The 17,691-nt window shown below is 46.9% G+C and overlaps 1 protein-coding gene across 1 annotated transcript in view; it reads right to left on the minus strand.

The window, feature by feature from the left end:
- Window positions 1-355: 355 nt before the first annotated feature.
- The window catches only part of LOC149348178 (fatty acid synthase-like), a 73,116-nt gene continuing 55,780 nt past the window's right edge, over window positions 356-17,691 (minus strand). The window contains exons 18-24 of the mRNA XM_089585760.1: window positions 17,329-17,658; window positions 15,146-15,265; window positions 9,754-10,109; window positions 8,334-8,687; window positions 3,842-4,085; window positions 1,061-1,297; window positions 356-575 (exon numbers count right to left, since the gene is read on the minus strand). Of these exons, the coding sequence (XP_089441886.1) occupies window positions 373-575; window positions 1,061-1,297; window positions 3,842-4,085; window positions 8,334-8,687; window positions 9,754-10,109; window positions 15,146-15,265; window positions 17,329-17,658 (1,844 nt within the window). The 3' untranslated portion in view covers window positions 356-372. The remainder of the gene's footprint in view (window positions 576-1,060; window positions 1,298-3,841; window positions 4,086-8,333; window positions 8,688-9,753; window positions 10,110-15,145; window positions 15,266-17,328; window positions 17,659-17,691) is intronic.

The following is a 17,691-nucleotide window of genomic DNA, read 5'->3' on the forward strand; positions in this document are numbered from 1 at the left end:
CGTAGCTTTCTGCTTTGTAACAGTTATTTCAAGGAGAAAATCCAATTATTGCCTAAACTTTAAGCACGATATCTACACTGAGAGGCCTATCACCAGTTAGGCCTCTCAGCCTAACAAAGCCAAAAAGCCTAACACCATCAATGCATCGACTAATCACCGCTTGAATTCAGCGCTACGTGATATTCACAGCTCTTACGGTACAGTTAATAGCAGTGACGGCTGAGGACAAACGCCGAAAAGGAATTATACTTTCCTCATTTGAATTTCGCGAATATGAGCAACGATATCTACGTATAATATTTCTCCTATAGGCAACAAAAACATGAATATAGTTACCATGCTGCTTACTCTCAATCTTGTGGTCCTTTGGCTTCAGCTGCTGGGGAGTGACCTCTTACTGCCCAGCCTATCAATCTCTCGCAGCCGGCTGATGGTCAGCTGCCGTATGTCTGCCACAGACATAGATATACTGTAGCCTCGCTCCAAGATCTGCTGCGCTTCGATGCCCATCAGTGAATCCATGCCCAGTTCTCCTAGGCTCATGTTAGGGTTCATTTTCGACGGTTCCCTCACTCCTACAGGGCGTAACAGGTGAAAACAGCATATAGTTAGGTTGGACAGAGCAAAAACTGTGCCCCGGTCGTTTCATTCAGTAAATTGTGCATACATTGTTGCGAAGAATTGAGAAAAAGGAAATGCTAGAATTCCAAAATAAGTGCAGTGCGAAGGCCATGATAATGTTATGTAAACGACATTAGCACGCGAGCCATTATGGCGGTGGGTTCCCTTCAGGATAATGTACAAAGGCAAGGGCGAAGAGTGCGCCCCAATTTACTTTGCATGCTGTAGGAAAGCGCTACACACAGGCTGTAAAACACAAGAGGTCAGTTCGTCGCGAAATACCTGCTAAATGAAACTAGCATTTCAAAGCAGCACGCATAACCACTCGCGAAAGAAAAGGCTGTAAATTCATCCGTTCAATGAGGCACGAATAAAACAATATACGTTAATGACATGAAAGCACAGCAGCATCCCGTTCTAATAGTCACTAGGCTCTTACCAAAGATGTGAGCGAAAGTCTCCACCAGGTCCCTTTGTCTGTTCTCTGTACTCTTGGCAGATCTGTCCGCCTTCACCAAACTTGACACAACAGGCTTGTTCTGATTCAGGAATTGGTCCAGCACGTTCAAGCACAAGGTGATCCTTTGCAATGCAAAGCCGTCACGCTCACCGCGGCTGCCCATTGCCTTGTGCAGGACGCCTACGTCACCGATGGGACCCCACTGAATCGCCAGTCCTTGAAAGAAAGCATTTTGAAGCTCTAAGTACCGCTCAGACTTGATTTTGCCGCATGACTGCTCATCTTTGCACAGAAGCCCTTCAAGCAGCTACAGTGCACGCCAATATGCCTTTGCTTCTTGAGCCCTCCCTACCCTACCAGTAGTTCTCATGTCCGGGGGATTCCCCTAAACATTTGGTCAACACTGTTCCCACTTCGAGTTATTGATCAATTCGCTCTCGCCCTACCATAAGCTTGCCGTCCCGGTTAGCTCAATTGGTAGAGCGACTGCTCCGGTGTAGCGGTGGTCCCGGGTTCGAACCCCGGACCAGGACGAATTTTTCTTTAACTATGAAGTTTCTGAGGAAGCTGTATAGCTTTCCTTTGTAGCCGTATGGCTGCTCTCGGGTGGACATCAATGAGTAATTACTCCCTTATTAGAAATCTATTCCACCTTGGGGGATTCCCCTAAACATTTGGTCATCCGCTAAAGGAAAAGACGAAGTGGCCACAGTGGTGGTTCAGTGGTTAAGGTGCTCTGCCGCTGGCATGAAAGACGCGGGTTCGATCCCGGCCGCGGTGGTCGCATTTCAATGGAGACGAGTTGTAAGAGACCCGTATACTGTGCGATGTCAGTGCACGTTAAAGAACTCCGGGTGATCGAAATTAGCCGGAGACCTCCACTACGGCGTCCCTCATAGACAGTCTCTATGGGACGTAAGATACTATGAAAAAAATTGCGAGGAACTTTAGCGGCTAAAGTGGTGAAAGGCGAAAGCCTGAGTGCTGCATTCTGCTACGCGATTGTCCACTTCACATTCTGTTGGTGCATTAATTAACTGCCAATTAATGATGCTTAATCTTTGCCTTTAGCAGTGGAACGCGCCAGCGTGCTGTAGGGCTGCCAGGGAGTCCACAGAACGCCACCATCCGTTCGGCGCGATGCGTTGCCCTTTGAACGCAACGCTTTTTGAGGAAAGGAAATGGCGCAGTAATTCTCTGTCATCTCGGTGGACACCTGAACCGCACCGTATAGGAAGGGAGGAAGTGGAGTGAAAGAAGAAAGAGAAAGAGGCGCCGTAATGAAGAAACTGATAATTGTATTTGAGGGACGGAAATTTACCAGTAACTGTCTCATATTTCGGTGGACACCCGTCAAAATTCGTGCGCAGTGACGTCCCGACCATTTCGACCAATCTTGAATGGACAGATTTGTTAACACGAAAGAAAGAGTCAGATAAGGGACTCTTAGACACCGTTTTGCAGTAATAATTACTGTTTAATAATAAAGAACTGATTCTAAATATAATTTACAAGCAACATAGATATTGATGATCTGAGTGTGCACTGAAATATTAGCGCCATAACATTAAAGGAAATGGTTCAAGCGGTATATTGAAATGTGATTATGTTGCTCACTGTCTCGCTGAGAAATACCGAAAGTAGCAATGTACTCCATAGCAGAAGTTCAACTTTTTTCCCATTTTTGAAAAGGTTGCTCAAGCCTGTCGAAGCGATCGCACTGCGCCCAAAGCATGGAAAAAATTCAGATGCAGATATTGATCCGTATAATAGCAAGAAATCTCTGATCTTCAAGAAAAGCAAGCTGCACATCACTAGATTGGTGAACTAAGGAATCCGCGGCCACCGTATTCTTACCACGGCCACCTCTCTCGACCGAACGGTTACTCTGTCGTGGGTCCCTGGGCATGCCTCGATCCCCGGTAATGAGCGCGTTCATGCGCTGGCCCGAGAACTCTCCTCCCGGACCCTGGAGGATCAGGCACCCAACCCTGCGCAAGAAGCCTCTTCGGTCCTCTCTACGTATCACCAAATTACCACATTTTACAAATTCAGCCGCATGACACTGCCACCACCCCACAGTACCTTGTCGCCCTTATCCAGCGCCACATGGCGGCAATTACAGACAGGCTGCTTTCTTTCACCCCACCGCCTCTCATGCTTCCATCCCACCTTTCCTCCTGATTGTAACACCTGTGGCGTGCCCAAATCCACACTTTTCCATTACCTTTGGGAATGTCCTTCCCCAAAGGCAGTATCCCCCATCCCCAATCCCACTCATTCTTCCTGGGAGGCTGCTTTACGGACCGCTCAGCCCGCCGGCCAGAAATGGCTAGTGGATCGGGCTTTACGTGAAGCACAAGCCCGTGGACTCCTGGACCAGTAGGGGACCACCCTGGGAGATTTTTTTTTTTTGTGTAATAAAGTTGTTTCCATCCATCCATCAATGTTTTCCAACGAATCTTCTTCTTTCATTCGTATGAAGAACACACTTGAAGGGTCCTAATTAATTCTTCAAGCCGCATAGCAAAGCAGCCTGAAACATTTGAAGAGCCTCTTTCAACCTCAGCCATCTAAAAAAAAAAGTGAAGGAAACTGGGCGCTTGTGCGTGATGTGTTATTTGATTTGGTATTTCTTTTGAACTTCAGTTTCAATAGTGACCCGCCCCCTATAAGAAGTAAAGCGTGCAAGAGGCATCGGTAGAAATTAAAACGACTGTATAAAGCTAACAAGAGGACGTGAAGAGGGCCTAAGCTTACCGGGTAGACCATCGGCCATCCTACGTTCACAGATCCGCTCCACGGCAGAGTTGGCATAACCGTAGTTGGCCAGTCCTTGGACTCCCCTAGCACACGCACTGGTTGAAAAGACGACGAAGTGGTCCAGCTCTGGACACAGCTTGCGAGACAGCTCGTCCAGCTTCAGGGTGCCGTCGACCTTTGGTTCGCAAACACGTAGGAAGGACTCGGGAGTTTGATTTGCAATCAGGCCATCGTTAAGAACCTGCGGATATTGCAGAAAACTTTCGTTAAGCATTTTCTGGTGCGTATTGACGTAAAACAGATTTAGCGTAGAAGGACAGCGGTGTCCTATCGGGCCATTATCAGTCTCTCGGTAGCACGAAAGTTATTTTAAAGAAATAGCTGTACGAAGAAAGTCAGGCTGGCTATACTTCTGATGTCATTCTTCTGAACGATTGCTGCCTGACATTCTTTTGACGTCTCGGCCTTACGGCATGTGTGCCGCGAAGAGCTTGAATCGGAAGTGTGTCATCACTCGGTAGCATGTCACAGTGGCACAAGTAAAGGTTCCTTAGAAGTGGTACTCCAAGAACTTCGCGATCGTCACGCGAACGTAGGGAAGTAACGATGGCAAAGAGGAGCTAAGCACAGAGGAGTCAACCTGCCGCAGGGTTCTCGAGTGCGAGCTCGCGATCCGTAGAAGATCTGCGAACGATGCCGGCAATCGGAAAGTGCGGGCCCGCGAAGCCGAAAGCACAAAAGCAATTGACACGTGCACCACGATGCTGTCATGGGAGCTTTTCAGCGTTGATTCAGTCCCAGCTAGTTCGGCTTGGTGCTGTAAGTGTGCGACAGATCCCGAGACTTTCAATGGTAGCTGCTTACTTAACCGCCTAATTCTTCAATGCCACTAGGTTTTTTTTTTTTTAAGAATAATGGCTATGCCTACATTCACGTGTCCTTTCAGAGGTTTCATTACAAAGCTGAATATATATAGTTATTTTTCTAATCCTTAGTTTTTTATGTAGCGCGAATGCTAACTTTTCACAAGATTTACTACCAAAATCATCAGCTAAAACGGGATCTTCTATCTGAACCATCATTCATATCACCTTGCACGGATCATCGCCACAAGGTACGCATTCCATACTGCCGAAGCAATGCATACTTCAACTCGTTTATACCCAAGACGGCGAGCGATTGAAACCACCTGCCCATCTTGGTTGCCGATATTTCTGACACCTGTTTATTTAAAAATGCCGCGGAAAACTATGTGTTTGACTAGGCTGCTTTGTTCAAGCTTACGTTTTTTCTTTCTTTGCTGTTTTACATTAAATTTTGCATTTACTTTTTTGTTATTTTGCTGCATTGTCTTTACTTTTTTATGCACTCCCTTCTCTAACGCCCCACTGGGGCCCTGAAGGTATTGTAATAAATAAATAAATAAATAAATCTGCGAGAGGTACGTCGGTGCAGTTATTTGATGTGGATTTTACAGCAAGGTGAACATCATGTACTTCACGAGGTAAAATAATTAGAAGAATAATTATCTTACATTACCTTTTAGCATTTTATTTTAGATTCTAGGGGCAAGGTTATACTGCGAAATTGATGGCCGTCAACATGGAATATGAGCCCTGTTTTTAAATTTTCTTCTCTGCGGTAGTTCTCGAAATATCGAACGTCAAAAATGCACTTCTGAAAGCTAGGTGTGTTGGCCTTTGAGCTGGAGTTGTAGTAACGAGACTCTCATTCCTTATCCCTGACTGCTGAGTAGCTTAACGAGGGCCTCAGTTCCGCTAGTCCAGGTGTCACAGATAGCATCAGATAGCGTTCATTCCATGTGATAATCGCGGTAATGCAGGAGAACCTGTGTCTGCCGCTGTGGGCGAAAGTGGAACTAGTGAACACTGACAAGGTTAGCTTACACGCAAGATAATACCACCCGAAACTGGATCACTGGTCAGCAAGTGCCATTTCTCAGATTTCAAAGTTGACAGAGCACCGTACGCGACAAGCGAAAGTTGTGGGCTCGCATTTCACTGGCGGCATACGGTTATTCTACTTTCTTATTGCTGATCTTTCAGCTAAGTAGGCTGCAGTAATGATTTCCGAATTATGAACAAACAAATAAGGTTTATGGGGTTTAACTTCCAAAGCGACTAAGGCTACGAGAGACGCCGTAGTGGAGGGCTCCGGAAATTTCGACCACCTGGGGTTCTTTAACGTGCACAAACATCGCACAGTACACGGGCCTCTGGAATTTTGCCTTCATCGAAATTCGACTGCCGCGGCCGGGGTTGAAAAAAATAGAAAAATAACTTGGCGTGAGCTAACCTTCGTTTCTATAAGAGTTCACTTCCTTAATATGTATGTCATAACTACCCAGTCATTTCCCTACCGTTATGCATCTGATAGGCATGTGTTTGTACGCGTGTGTGTGTGTGTGTGTGTGTGTGTGTGTGTGTGTGTGTGTGTGTGCGCGCGCGCGCGCGTGTGTGTGTGTGTGTGTGTGTGTGTGTGTGTGTGTGTGTGTGTGTGTGTGCGTGTGCGTGTGCGCGTGCGCGTGCGTGAGTGCGTGAGTGCGTGGAGAGAGAGGGTGGGGGTGTTCTAAAGGCTCTAAGAGAACAATAAGATTAGCTGCATGGACAGATCTGTGTGCGAAGATGGAAAATATGTAGGAAAACAAGTAGTGACCATCCTCAGGTAAGAAGTTTGGTAACTGTGCCTATTTGAGAAATGTCTTAGCCTAGCATAGTTATATCGTCCCTTCTGCGTCGAAAGATATTACGTTCCAGAGGAAAATTGCCGTCTAAATTAGAAAAAGCTGTGGTTTCTGCAGTATAGAGACATGAGCGCGAAGCTTCGCTGAGTTCGTATGCAGCCCGTTTGGCTATAAAACCGCTTTACGCTGAACCATGAGAAGCGAGAGCAAAACGCAAGCTCTCGGCTCTATTTGCACCGTTTGTCGATGCGTTGAAACGGTTGGATTGTTTTTTTTTTATGATATGCAGTATGATGGCGCCATCTGTATAAAAGCGTTGCATCTAATGCGTCTGTGATTGCAGGAAATTCTATGTTCGCTAAGTTATTTTTTTAGGGTGAAATAGTGCCTGTTTTGTCAGATATAACTGTAGCAAAGCAGACATTTGGGCTAGTTGGTGTGAATTCATGGTGTAATTCAGCGCTTGTAGTGTCTCCCCTCTTCTCTGTGTTTTCTGTCTTAGTTTGCGCTGTTTTTTTCCACCATGAATTGTCTGATACAGCCGTGCTTTGATCGCCTAAAATGGCGGAAGTGAAGTGGTGTTTTTGTGTTATCGGCAGGAAGTTCTATGCTCTGCGAGTCATTTTTTTTTGTTAGAGTAGGATCGTGTTAGTGGCTGTTTCCTGTGATATAGCTGTGTTTGGACCGCTTAGAATGACTCAAGTGATGCGGCGCTTCATGGAAGTGTAAATAAGCAAAGAAATGCAGAGTGTTTGCAACCTCTACTAAGCAGCGTTTTTGCACTTAAAATAACTGACGTGAATTTCCTTCATCTCATCTGTTCGTGTAACGTAGAGTCTTATTTTTTAAATTTTTGGCAGATGTTGATGAAGCAAACTTGAACACAGGCATTGCTTTATACAAAGGGCTGTTATTTCTTGCGAGAAACTTAGAGACGTCAAGAAGCCAGCGACAGGCAACCTCCATATGCGTGCCGCAAGGAACAGATCCGCACCTTTATAGCATCGTCTTCTTTAGAAGTCTGTTAGCAACGTGCAAACTGAGCTGTTTATCGTTATGAAGTGAAAAGTCAAGTATCCTCTGTAAGGGGACAAGATTCAACTTTTACCCCTTGGCTTGGCGAACTTAAGGAAAGTTGATATGGCTGATTTTTCACATTTCCCCAGACAAAGCGGCAAAAACCATTAAATGAATAGTATTTGTACATTTCCGTGGATTTGTAGAAAATTCTGGCGCATGAAAAGACTAACACGATGTTAATGCCGTGCACGAGTGTGACTGCCCTGACCACCATCTCTTAAAAGCCACAGCCTCTAGACTGCAGTTGATCAAAGACAAATACCAGAAGTACCCTATGAATATATCCCGTCTAACGGTACATATTAGAGGGTCCGGTTTGAATTTGATTGCTCTAGTTGGCCGCCACCGTCACCAGGCGAGTTGAGATGGTAGATAGGTCGGATCACAGAGTCAGCAGCTTTGGACATATGCAAAGTTGTCTGTCTTTCTGCTTTGAGTCGGGCTTGCTAATGGGATGACAATACCGCTGTGAAGATTCGGAAACCGAGGGAATCAAGTCAGTACAGCTACCGCCGTTAAATTTCTACACGGGCCATGCACACCAATTTTGGAAGATGCCTGGCTCGCTGAACGTGGCGTGCTCTCGGCGAATTAAACGACTCCGAAAGAAGTTTGCTATGGAGCATGTAAGCAGAGCACAAGCGGCCAGTTCTCACCCACTTCTGCTGATGGGAGTTTATGGAAAAACGTTCGTTTTTAACTTGCCATTGCGAGGTTGAAAATTCCGCCGACTGGTCCCATGGTCAAGGCTTCTTCGAGAATATGACGAGCTCCATGCTCAGTCGCGACATCCGCCTTGCATATCAGGACGTCGGTCCCAGCATGCTTCCACCGCCGAAGACACAGCTTCTGGTATCCGTTCTGCACTCCTGAACGGGAGCCGAGCAGGAGCTTTCGGCACCCGCGACCCACCATCCAGTCGGCGAGTTCTAGGCCGATGCCGCCCAGCCCTCCGACGATAACGTAAGACTTGTGCTCGTAGAAGTAGGTGCGTCCCACCGCTTCCACGGTGAGAGGTGACGCAGGGCACATTTTGCGTGGGCTTTCTTCTGGCCGAAGCTGCGAGCAGAAAATGTGACTGACTTCAAAGGCACATTGTCAGGAACTGGAACCAAGGTCTCATCAGCGGCCACGAAAAACGCTAAATATAGCTGTTTTAACACGAGTGTATACAGAGATTTCCACTCCTCCGCCGCGTGTTCGTCTTAATTCACAAACATGCTTTAAAGGGGGCTAGTTCGTTGTCCATGTTACGTAGGAGTGCGCCAACTTCGGCACAGATTATACAGTATGCAAACACATGGAGCACAAGAAGAAACGAAGCACAGACTTTCAGCTTAATTTACTTTTGCTTGTGCGCGCTATTCCATGCTCCTTATCAACGGATACGCAATCACAACAAGCAATAAAGCCATACAAGCCTAAAACCAGACGTGAATCTTTCGATCTGCGCTGTAGTTTTTTTTATTATTTTCAGTGCAGCTAACGACTTTTCCCAATTTTGTCAAAGCTACAAACTTATTTTCTACAAAAGCTACACACTTAAAGTTATTACTTTAAGTAATAACTTAATTACTTTAAGTAATATTACTGCACACTTAAAGTTCATGTCCACACATGGTGACCTAGTGTTGTAGTTAATTTTATAGTGGCAATGTTTATAGTGTTACGATTCTGGGCGCGATTGATACTTGGTGTACAAGCGGGACAGCTAAGGGGTTTCTTCCATTTGGTGAATAAATTGGTACACTACTCATGTCACATCGTCATCTTCGCCTTAGAGCATCGCCTATACCATGAGCCATGCTTCTATATCGTAGTGAAGAAGAAAAGGGCAATGCATGTTGTTTCTTGCGCCGTGGTATTGCACTCAGAGATCACGTACAGTATTATTAGTGCTATTTTCATGTTCGACGCCACTTGTATTGAATTCATGTCCGAGAATCTTTTCACTAGCCTTTATTAGAGCGCATTTGTCTGCAAAACGTGTGATATTGTTCTATGGTACTGTTGAGCTCTATGATGGATTTTTATACCGACACACATGCATTTTGTTCTGAGCCTTTTCAGAACGAAAACGATATCACTAAGGGTATGAGGTTAATAACTAACACTAGTGTCTTACCTCCAGCACGACTTTTCCTATGTTGTTGCCCGAGGCCATGAACCGGAATGCCTTCTCGGCTTGGTCCCATTTGAATCGGTTCACGTCCAATGGCCGTACGACACCAGAACTGATCCCCTCTCGGAGGAGTTCTCCAACTCGACGTTTGTCTTTCCCAGCATAGGGCGTGTCCTCGTGCAGTGAGTCCAGATCAATGTCATGGAAGGAGATATTCTTAAGCACCACGGACGTACCCAAGGCGGAGTTGTTGGATAGGTCAGCCTTGCCGATTTCTAGGAAGCGGCCACGTTTCGCCAGGCAGCGTACACTGGCCTGGAGCTTCTCTTCAGAGAGGGAGTTGAGGACAAGGTCTACGCCTTGTGTGAGAATTATTGTGCAAGAAGATGTAAGAAAGAAATAAGGGCCGTCTAAAGTAAGCTAGAATCAGTTTAATCGCAATATGATAGTGGCCCAAAGTAGTAAATGTCAGTTCAACCAAATCCCAACTTCAAAATACCGTCCCTTGCTGGGTGCGTTACGGACATCTGCCTTGTTTCTTTAGTGATGAGCTATCGGCTTGTCCTTCATGTGCTCTTACCGTGAGGTGGGTTGAGAACACGACTGCTGCCCAAAGACGGTTTCAGACTAAGCGCAAAATGTGAGCACAAGAAGACCTAATAACGAGAGGATAAGCGCTTGTCCTGTCTTTATTTCGTGAATAAGTGCTGCCTTATCCACTTCGTGTGAGCTAAGATAAGCACTAAGGTGCACCGCATCGAGTTTTGCGATCACGGGCAGCCGGCTACTTCTTACGAAACCTGCATGACACCCATGTGGAATCGGTAGAAGCAAGCCACACTAGGGCCTAATGGGGTCAGATCCTGGCCAGTGACGGTTGCTTGTGCTTCATCTGTTGTTTGGCGCCACACGGAGGGGATCTACGCAGCCAACCTTTAGTTCTCATGAGGTCCCTATTGAAAAATCCGGTATCGCGGCATACCGGATTTTACCGGAACATATCGGTTTCATACCGGTCCGGTATCACTCTCATACCGGCGAGACCCGTCCGGTTTGAAGGCTATACCGGTTCATACTGGTCCGGTATCGATCCCAAACCGGACAGACCGCTCCGGTACGGAGCTCATACCGGACAGTCCATCCCCGGTTCGAAGCTCAAACCGGACAGACCAGTCCGCTACGGAGCTCAAACCGGACAGACACTCCGGTACGGAGCTTAAACCGGACATACCAGCCTGTATTCAGAGCGATATGTGCTGCGGTTTTGGTGCTTGGTCCGCAGATTGACTGTTGTACGCCAGCAGATGTTTTTTAGGGGAAGGGGGCGGGGGGGGGGTCAGCGTGCGCATAAGTGCGATAATCAACACATACACGGTTTTGTTGAAAGGACTAGGAAAAGAAAAGGGCTAAGCGTGAGCTTCGCAGTGGCAAAACATGCAGTTTGTGCATGGAAGGCCGGGGCTGCATGAAGGGGTTTTGCGAGCAACCGCCATATTGGCTTCCCGTGCAGCAACCTGACAAAGCCAGGGCGGCTGTGTGCGGGCAAACGGCTAGTATACATCCGCCAGCAGCCTTCCTATGTCCTGCGCAGATTACTCTGGATTTCACAGTGCAGAACTTCACGACTGGCTGATAAACATGGCGAGCCTCCGGTGACTGCGCCAGAGGCTCCAAAAGGTTTGTTACTGTTGCGTTCATTGCAGAAGCTGTTCGCTAGCGGCAGTCTGTAGCGACGCATCGATGAAGAAAGAAAATTCTTGGTTTTCGTGCAGGAATTATTTGCACTTCTTCTTCGTCAAGTGATTGCCCATTGATAACTCAACTTGTCCAAGCGCCATCGCGAGCGGCCCCACCCTTCACTCTATCAGGAAGAGATACTAATCACAAATCGCCGAGAACATTTCTATCGACGAACAAGAAAAGGTTAGCTAGTGAAAAGGTACAGTGCTACAGAGAACAAAATAAAAACAAACTCCCGTAGAAACGTCACACGAGTAACCTGTCTTTGCGCACTTTTTTTTTCAAGTTTTTTTTTCCTCTCACCACCGCCTTCCCTGCTTTTCCTGGGTCCACTCTCAAAAAAAAAAAAAACCTGCTCAACCCTGCTTTTTTCCGTCTGCCTTTGTTCCTTCCCCGAGGTCTCCTTCGTGTCTGACCTGTCCCTCCCAGCCCCCTTCCCCGAAATGGCGAGGAGGCACTCACTCTACAGCCCACTACCGAACATTTTAAGCCGCCCTCCCTACCACACTCCCCGCGACGCTCCATGAAGTGGAGAGGGGGCTCCGATTCTAGTTGTTGTTCACTGTGTCCGGTCGCGTTGGTTTGGAACAGGTTTTTCTTTCCTGCGGTTGTGTTGAGTGTCAAGGGATCAAGGTAGCTGCGAAAACACGCTGGCACTCGCTAGTCCTCGTTGAATTTGTGTTATACAGTTTTTTGTGCCTTTCATCGTGTTGCTTGATCAATCCACGATCGAAGATGACATCGCCTTCCATGCGTACGTCCAGTGCAAATATGGTGGAACCCTATCGTCCTGCTCTCAGTGTTGAATGACTTCGCTCCGAAAGACGTGAGTGGTGAACCGTGGCATTTACAGACATTTGACCGGTGGAGGCCACGGCGGTGAAGGCGGATTTTATGACGGCGACGTCGTGCTGCTAGGACGTAAGTACGCATTTCAAAACACCCTGTTTTTTAAGTACTGCCTCCGTCTCGGTTATATGCACGGCGTCAACAAAAACGTTCGAACTGTCCAGTGTCTTTTTAACTAGCAATTTGTGGATTGCACAGCGTAGAGGGACGAAATAGCTCAAAATTTTCTTTCAGCTACATACCGAGATTGCTTGTCCTTCATGATAACACGACTAAAATTAGTTTTATGGTTTGTATTCATTCTTTACAGAGGCATATCGTGTATACGTACGAGAGCAATCAGCGATAAGCGTCCTGAGGGGGAGCGGCTCAAGAAGCTTGAAAAAACATCACGCATCGCATCGATGCAGCTGTATGTGCCGTAAATAATGGAGGATGACCACGCAAGCACCGGAATCGTCCGAGCAACCTGTTTACACACCAACAATGTTACGACGCAGATTTGCAATACATTATTGATTCAAATATGGAAGGCGTGAGGTGCATTCACGATACTGAGCATTGCCAATGCTCAGGGCCTGGCGTCTTGAGACGCCTGGCTTGTCTGTGGCTTGTCTGGGCCCACGAGGGTCCGCAATTCAGAGCATGGTTTGTGCTACTGGGGTATGCATTTGTAATTATTACATACAGGTCCACCTCGGGAATGGAATTTTATTCCTTCGGCAACGTGGGCAGCAGTTATGGTGGCACCCAAAGATTCGCGTTTCTGCAAGGACGCAGCCTTTGGACGACTCCACAACTCCTGGAAAGGAGCGTTACAGGGCAAGCTTGCCATCGCAACCTGAAGTCAGAAGCCTCCACAGTGGGCAGAAAGCCAATGACCCCTGAAAAGCTACAAGCCATTGGCCGTAAGTTGCATGTCACAGTGCTCAATGCATTATGTTGTGTGTCAGTGCCCAATTAAATGATAAGCTGGGGGCATTATGTACTACCAATCATATTTTCTTTTCTGCAGGTGCTTTTGACTACTTCATTGGCCAGCACCTTGTAGAGACTCCAGCGCCGGTAGATGGTCGCGAAGAGTTAAATTATTACCTCAGTGAGCTGGTTCAAGACATGCGAAAAAAATAAACATCTTTTGGAGTTTTTGATGCATTATAATACTCACCAAGCTACCAATACTTGGTAAAAGCTGGCAGCAAATAACACAATTGCACATCGACTGCAATACGAGTCGCTGATAATCGAAGATTACCAGTTTCTGAGGCTCTGTATATTGCTGCATTTGGCATGTACACTTATGGCCCCAGTTTTTGGGCAGATTTAGTCCAAGTGGGATATATTTGAAGCATTTTATTCCTGCCTTTTTTCTGTGATACAGGGCCCTCCTGCATAATACGGGCCTAGCCTGTCGAATACAGGACTGTCCTGTATGCCGGTCTGAATTTTAAACCGGAACCGCATACCGGGTTATTGTACAGGATTTGCGATACCGGATTACCGGAGTATCCTGTACAAAACAGGAGACTCCTGTATTATACAGGATATTCCGGTAATCCGGTATCGCAAATCCTGTACAATAACCCGGTATGCGGTTCCGGTTTAAAATTCATACCGGATTTTTCAGTAGGGGTTCGTCATGGAACGTACGCAGCACGACCTCACGTCGGGCCTACTGCAAACAACCCACATGTGTCTGAAGTAGGCGTTCCAAATGTACGATAGCGCATTCTAGATCGGCGCTCTGGGAATTTCCCGCATGCGCTTGTTATTCTGCATGCTCCATTTTCCTGTACCAAGCAAGTGTTTTTTTATGCATTGAAGAAACTAAGCTAATACGCGTGCACTAGCAGGTCCTTATGTGCATTTTAATGCAAGTTATTCTTAGTATTAAACATCCGCAAAGCACGATGCATCCAAGCCAAGTTTTTTATTCCTGCCACCGCTGATGTGGAAGCACGTTTGGATTTGCGTCGGCATGTCCCAGTTCTGCTTCTCCTTGCCTGAATAGGACTCATATTAATATTGAATGCCCCCTCAACTGCTTGACCGGGGAATAATGCTGACAGGAAAGCGGATCATCTGCCTTAGCGTGAGCCGCAGTGGCGCATTGGCAGAGTGATTTCGTCTGGAGGAGGCTCTTGCTGCTTAGGGCCCAGGACTCCGTCTATAGTGCGGCCGCCAAAAGTTGTGAGGAGGCCTTCTGCGATTTCGATGCTGCAGTCCAAGCGAGCATAGCCGTTCCAATGGCGATAGAAGTCCATGAAGGAAAGGCCCTCAATCCTGCCGCCACTCGAACGAGGTCTCCCCTTCGCCACTCTCACCGCTCACCGCCTAGGGTATCCTGTCTGCAACTTGCAAAATACTGGGGCTGATATTCATCACTTGTTTCGGGCTTGCCCGGCACGGAAGCCAACGAGAATTCGGAACCTGGCAGCAGCGGGTCTCCAGCCCCAACAACCCATCCTCATATAATGCTTAGACGCAGGGGCGTCATCACCGCTCCCTCTTTACCTTCATTAGGTCGGCCTACCTTTTCTCTTTGATGTAACACCTACTCTTTCTTTTTCTTTCTACCTTCCTAACTCCATTTAGGCCCTTAGGTTATGAATCACCTTATAAAAAAGACGCATGCTCCTCATATACCTTTCGCAAATCCTATCCAACAGCAGATCGAAACTAGCAATACATGGGCTGCCCCTGCAATGACTGTCCACTTCAGACGCAAACCGGGCCCAGGGACGTGTCCTGCCTGGGAATGTTTTCCTTTGCATGTATCAAACCTCCACTACAAAAGCGCACTCACCTCTGCCTTTGGTCTTTTGAAGCACAATTTCCTCGAAGGACAGGTCCCGCGAGTTCAAAATGTTATGGTCCTCCAACTGATGAAAGCGTCGCTTGAGGAATTCCCTCTTCTTTTCAGAACCTATTGGGTTTGAGAGATAGATGAAGAGGAAAAGGTAAGGCAGAGTTCTAGAAGGGTATTAAGGCTGCCTAGCCTGCGCTGCGCAGGAGGAAGAAATAACACTAGGGAACCTAAAATTATTTCCTTTCCTCGGTTGTGAGTTTTACGTATAACTACAATGGAGTTTGAACATTCATATTCTAACGAAAGCTTCACTTCCTTGCTTTCGCAGATGCACAAAGCTTTTCTCGTGGATTTCAGAAGTAGCATTTTAAAAGTGCGCTTGTGCACTAGTCTCCATGTTAAAATAATTGAATGAATACGGCATTTAAGAACAATGGTGCTATATGCTACTGGTGTCATCAACGATGGCGAGACTGTTTTAAATATAGAACTGATGCTCCAGTACGTCCTGAAAAAAATGAACTTCAAACATCCAGCAAAACATACGCATTCTCTTCAGCGCAGCTACAACGATCCTCGAAGGACGCCACTCAACCTTAGCCAATGGGAAAAATTACGGCCACCTATTTTGGCATTAACAAATATCAGTGCAGGGCCGTAAATTTCCAGTGCTTTCTTCTGCCATAATAATTAGAAAACCAGCGAAAAGGACACGTTCACATGGAGAAGTACACAGGACAACGCTGTATGCAGTACGCGGTGTACTTCTCCTCCTTGTGAACGCGTCCTTTTCGCTGGTTTTCTAATTACCATGTACCAACTGGCCCAACAAGCTACGCTTCTTCAATTCTTCGATCACTTTTTAACCAAGGCTCAAAATTGTTCTGTTCTTCAGGGAAGTTTTAGCGCAAGAGCTGAATGGCGTTTGTTTCTGAATTTTTAGCGTCGTAAAAAAACATCAATGCTGACAACAAATGCAGAGTATTTCATTTCCAACAAAAGAATTTCCACAAAGAAGCTGCGCGATATAAAATAAACTAAAAGGAGGTGCTGAAGCAAAAACCGACTGTAAATTTTTCGGGCTTAGGCTGAAAGTGAATAAGCTGCGCAAGCGCTTTTGTTCACACTTCGGTTTCGATTCGACCCTTGATTTTCAAGGTCGATCAGGCTTTTGACAAAGATCAGAGAAATCAGTGAGTGGGGGCCTCAGTGCTAGCTCACTGACTAACCGGACGGGACACTTAAGCTCCGCCTTAAGAGTATAATGCGACAGCGTTAAAGGATTACCGCCCATATATGCGGACTTCGTCATTCTCCACTTTGAATTCACACATCGCTAGGAGGCCTAATACCGCTCCTAGTGCAGTGGTGCAGCGGTTAAGCAATGCGCCTCTCTCCTGCAATGGAAGGTGAAAAGCAGCGGAGTTACTTTTCAGACTCACGTTGTTCTTACCAAGCAAGCACTCACGACTAATCATTAATTGAACTGCCACCTGGCACGGTGAGCGGTTTGATCACAATCCGCTAAGCAGGTTATCATGAAGTGACAAGGCCACGCGAGCAATGTGGCCCACCTTCCACGTAGGGTGGCCACCTGAGCAAACAGAAGGGCACACAAATACACAAACACCCTGGGGAGATCGGTGGGTGGAGGTCATAGTGTTAGTGCAGATAAAAACAGAGGAACACTTAATTTCTTTGTTCAATACAGTTCTCAATTTCTTTACAGTATAGCACTTAAATCTGTTGATAAGTCTTTCGCGGAAGTGACTGGTGGGGCTTGTTATACCCAGGATGCTCTTCTCGAGTAATCTTCTCCAGGAAATGGGCATTCTGCGGTCTGTCGACGTGGCTGCCGGGTTAATGATGACCCGTTCTACCAGCCAATGCGATTTATTTTCCCTGGTGTTGGCACTGATGGCATTACTACTCACCAGCCAATCATGGCTTTTCTATACACCGCTGGGCGATCACTGCCGGCTTATAGGTCGAAGGAGACTTCTGTCCCGTCAAATAAAAAGTAGCTCAGCGACCCGCACTGCCCACTGATCAAAGGGCATCACGATTAGAAGCGGTGTCCCAGGTTAGCCAATTTAATATTAACCAGATGTAGCCCAGGATCCATTGTTGGCTCCACAAACTCGCTATTGTAATTGGTCAGCTTAGTATTGTATACTTACCCACGGTAGTGAATACGGTGCACCCCATAGAAAGGGCAATAGAGATGGCCGCCTGTCCGACGCCTCCACTGCCAGCGTGAACCAAGAGGGATTCTCTCGGTTGCATGTTCCCTCTCACGAGGAGCGCGTAGTAGGCGGTCAAGTATGCCTGTGGAACAGTGGATGCCTCTTCGAGGCTCCAGGCATCGGGAACCTGCCAGATCAAGTCTGGATCGGCAGCAACTGCTGTAGCCATGCCCTCGGCGCGAACCCAGCCCATGACCCGGCGTCCTTGAGGGTCACGGCCCGAGAACTCCAGGGCAAGAAGGGATTCATACGGTGCCATGAAATCTGTGCGTTGAGAGAAGGTGACCAGTAATTAGT

The sequence above is a fragment of the Amblyomma mixtum genome, chromosome 4 (genome assembly GCF_055824585.1).
Source record: "Amblyomma mixtum isolate Tamu chromosome 4, ASM5582458v1, whole genome shotgun sequence".
Taxonomy (NCBI): Eukaryota; Metazoa; Arthropoda; class Arachnida; order Ixodida; family Ixodidae; genus Amblyomma; species Amblyomma mixtum.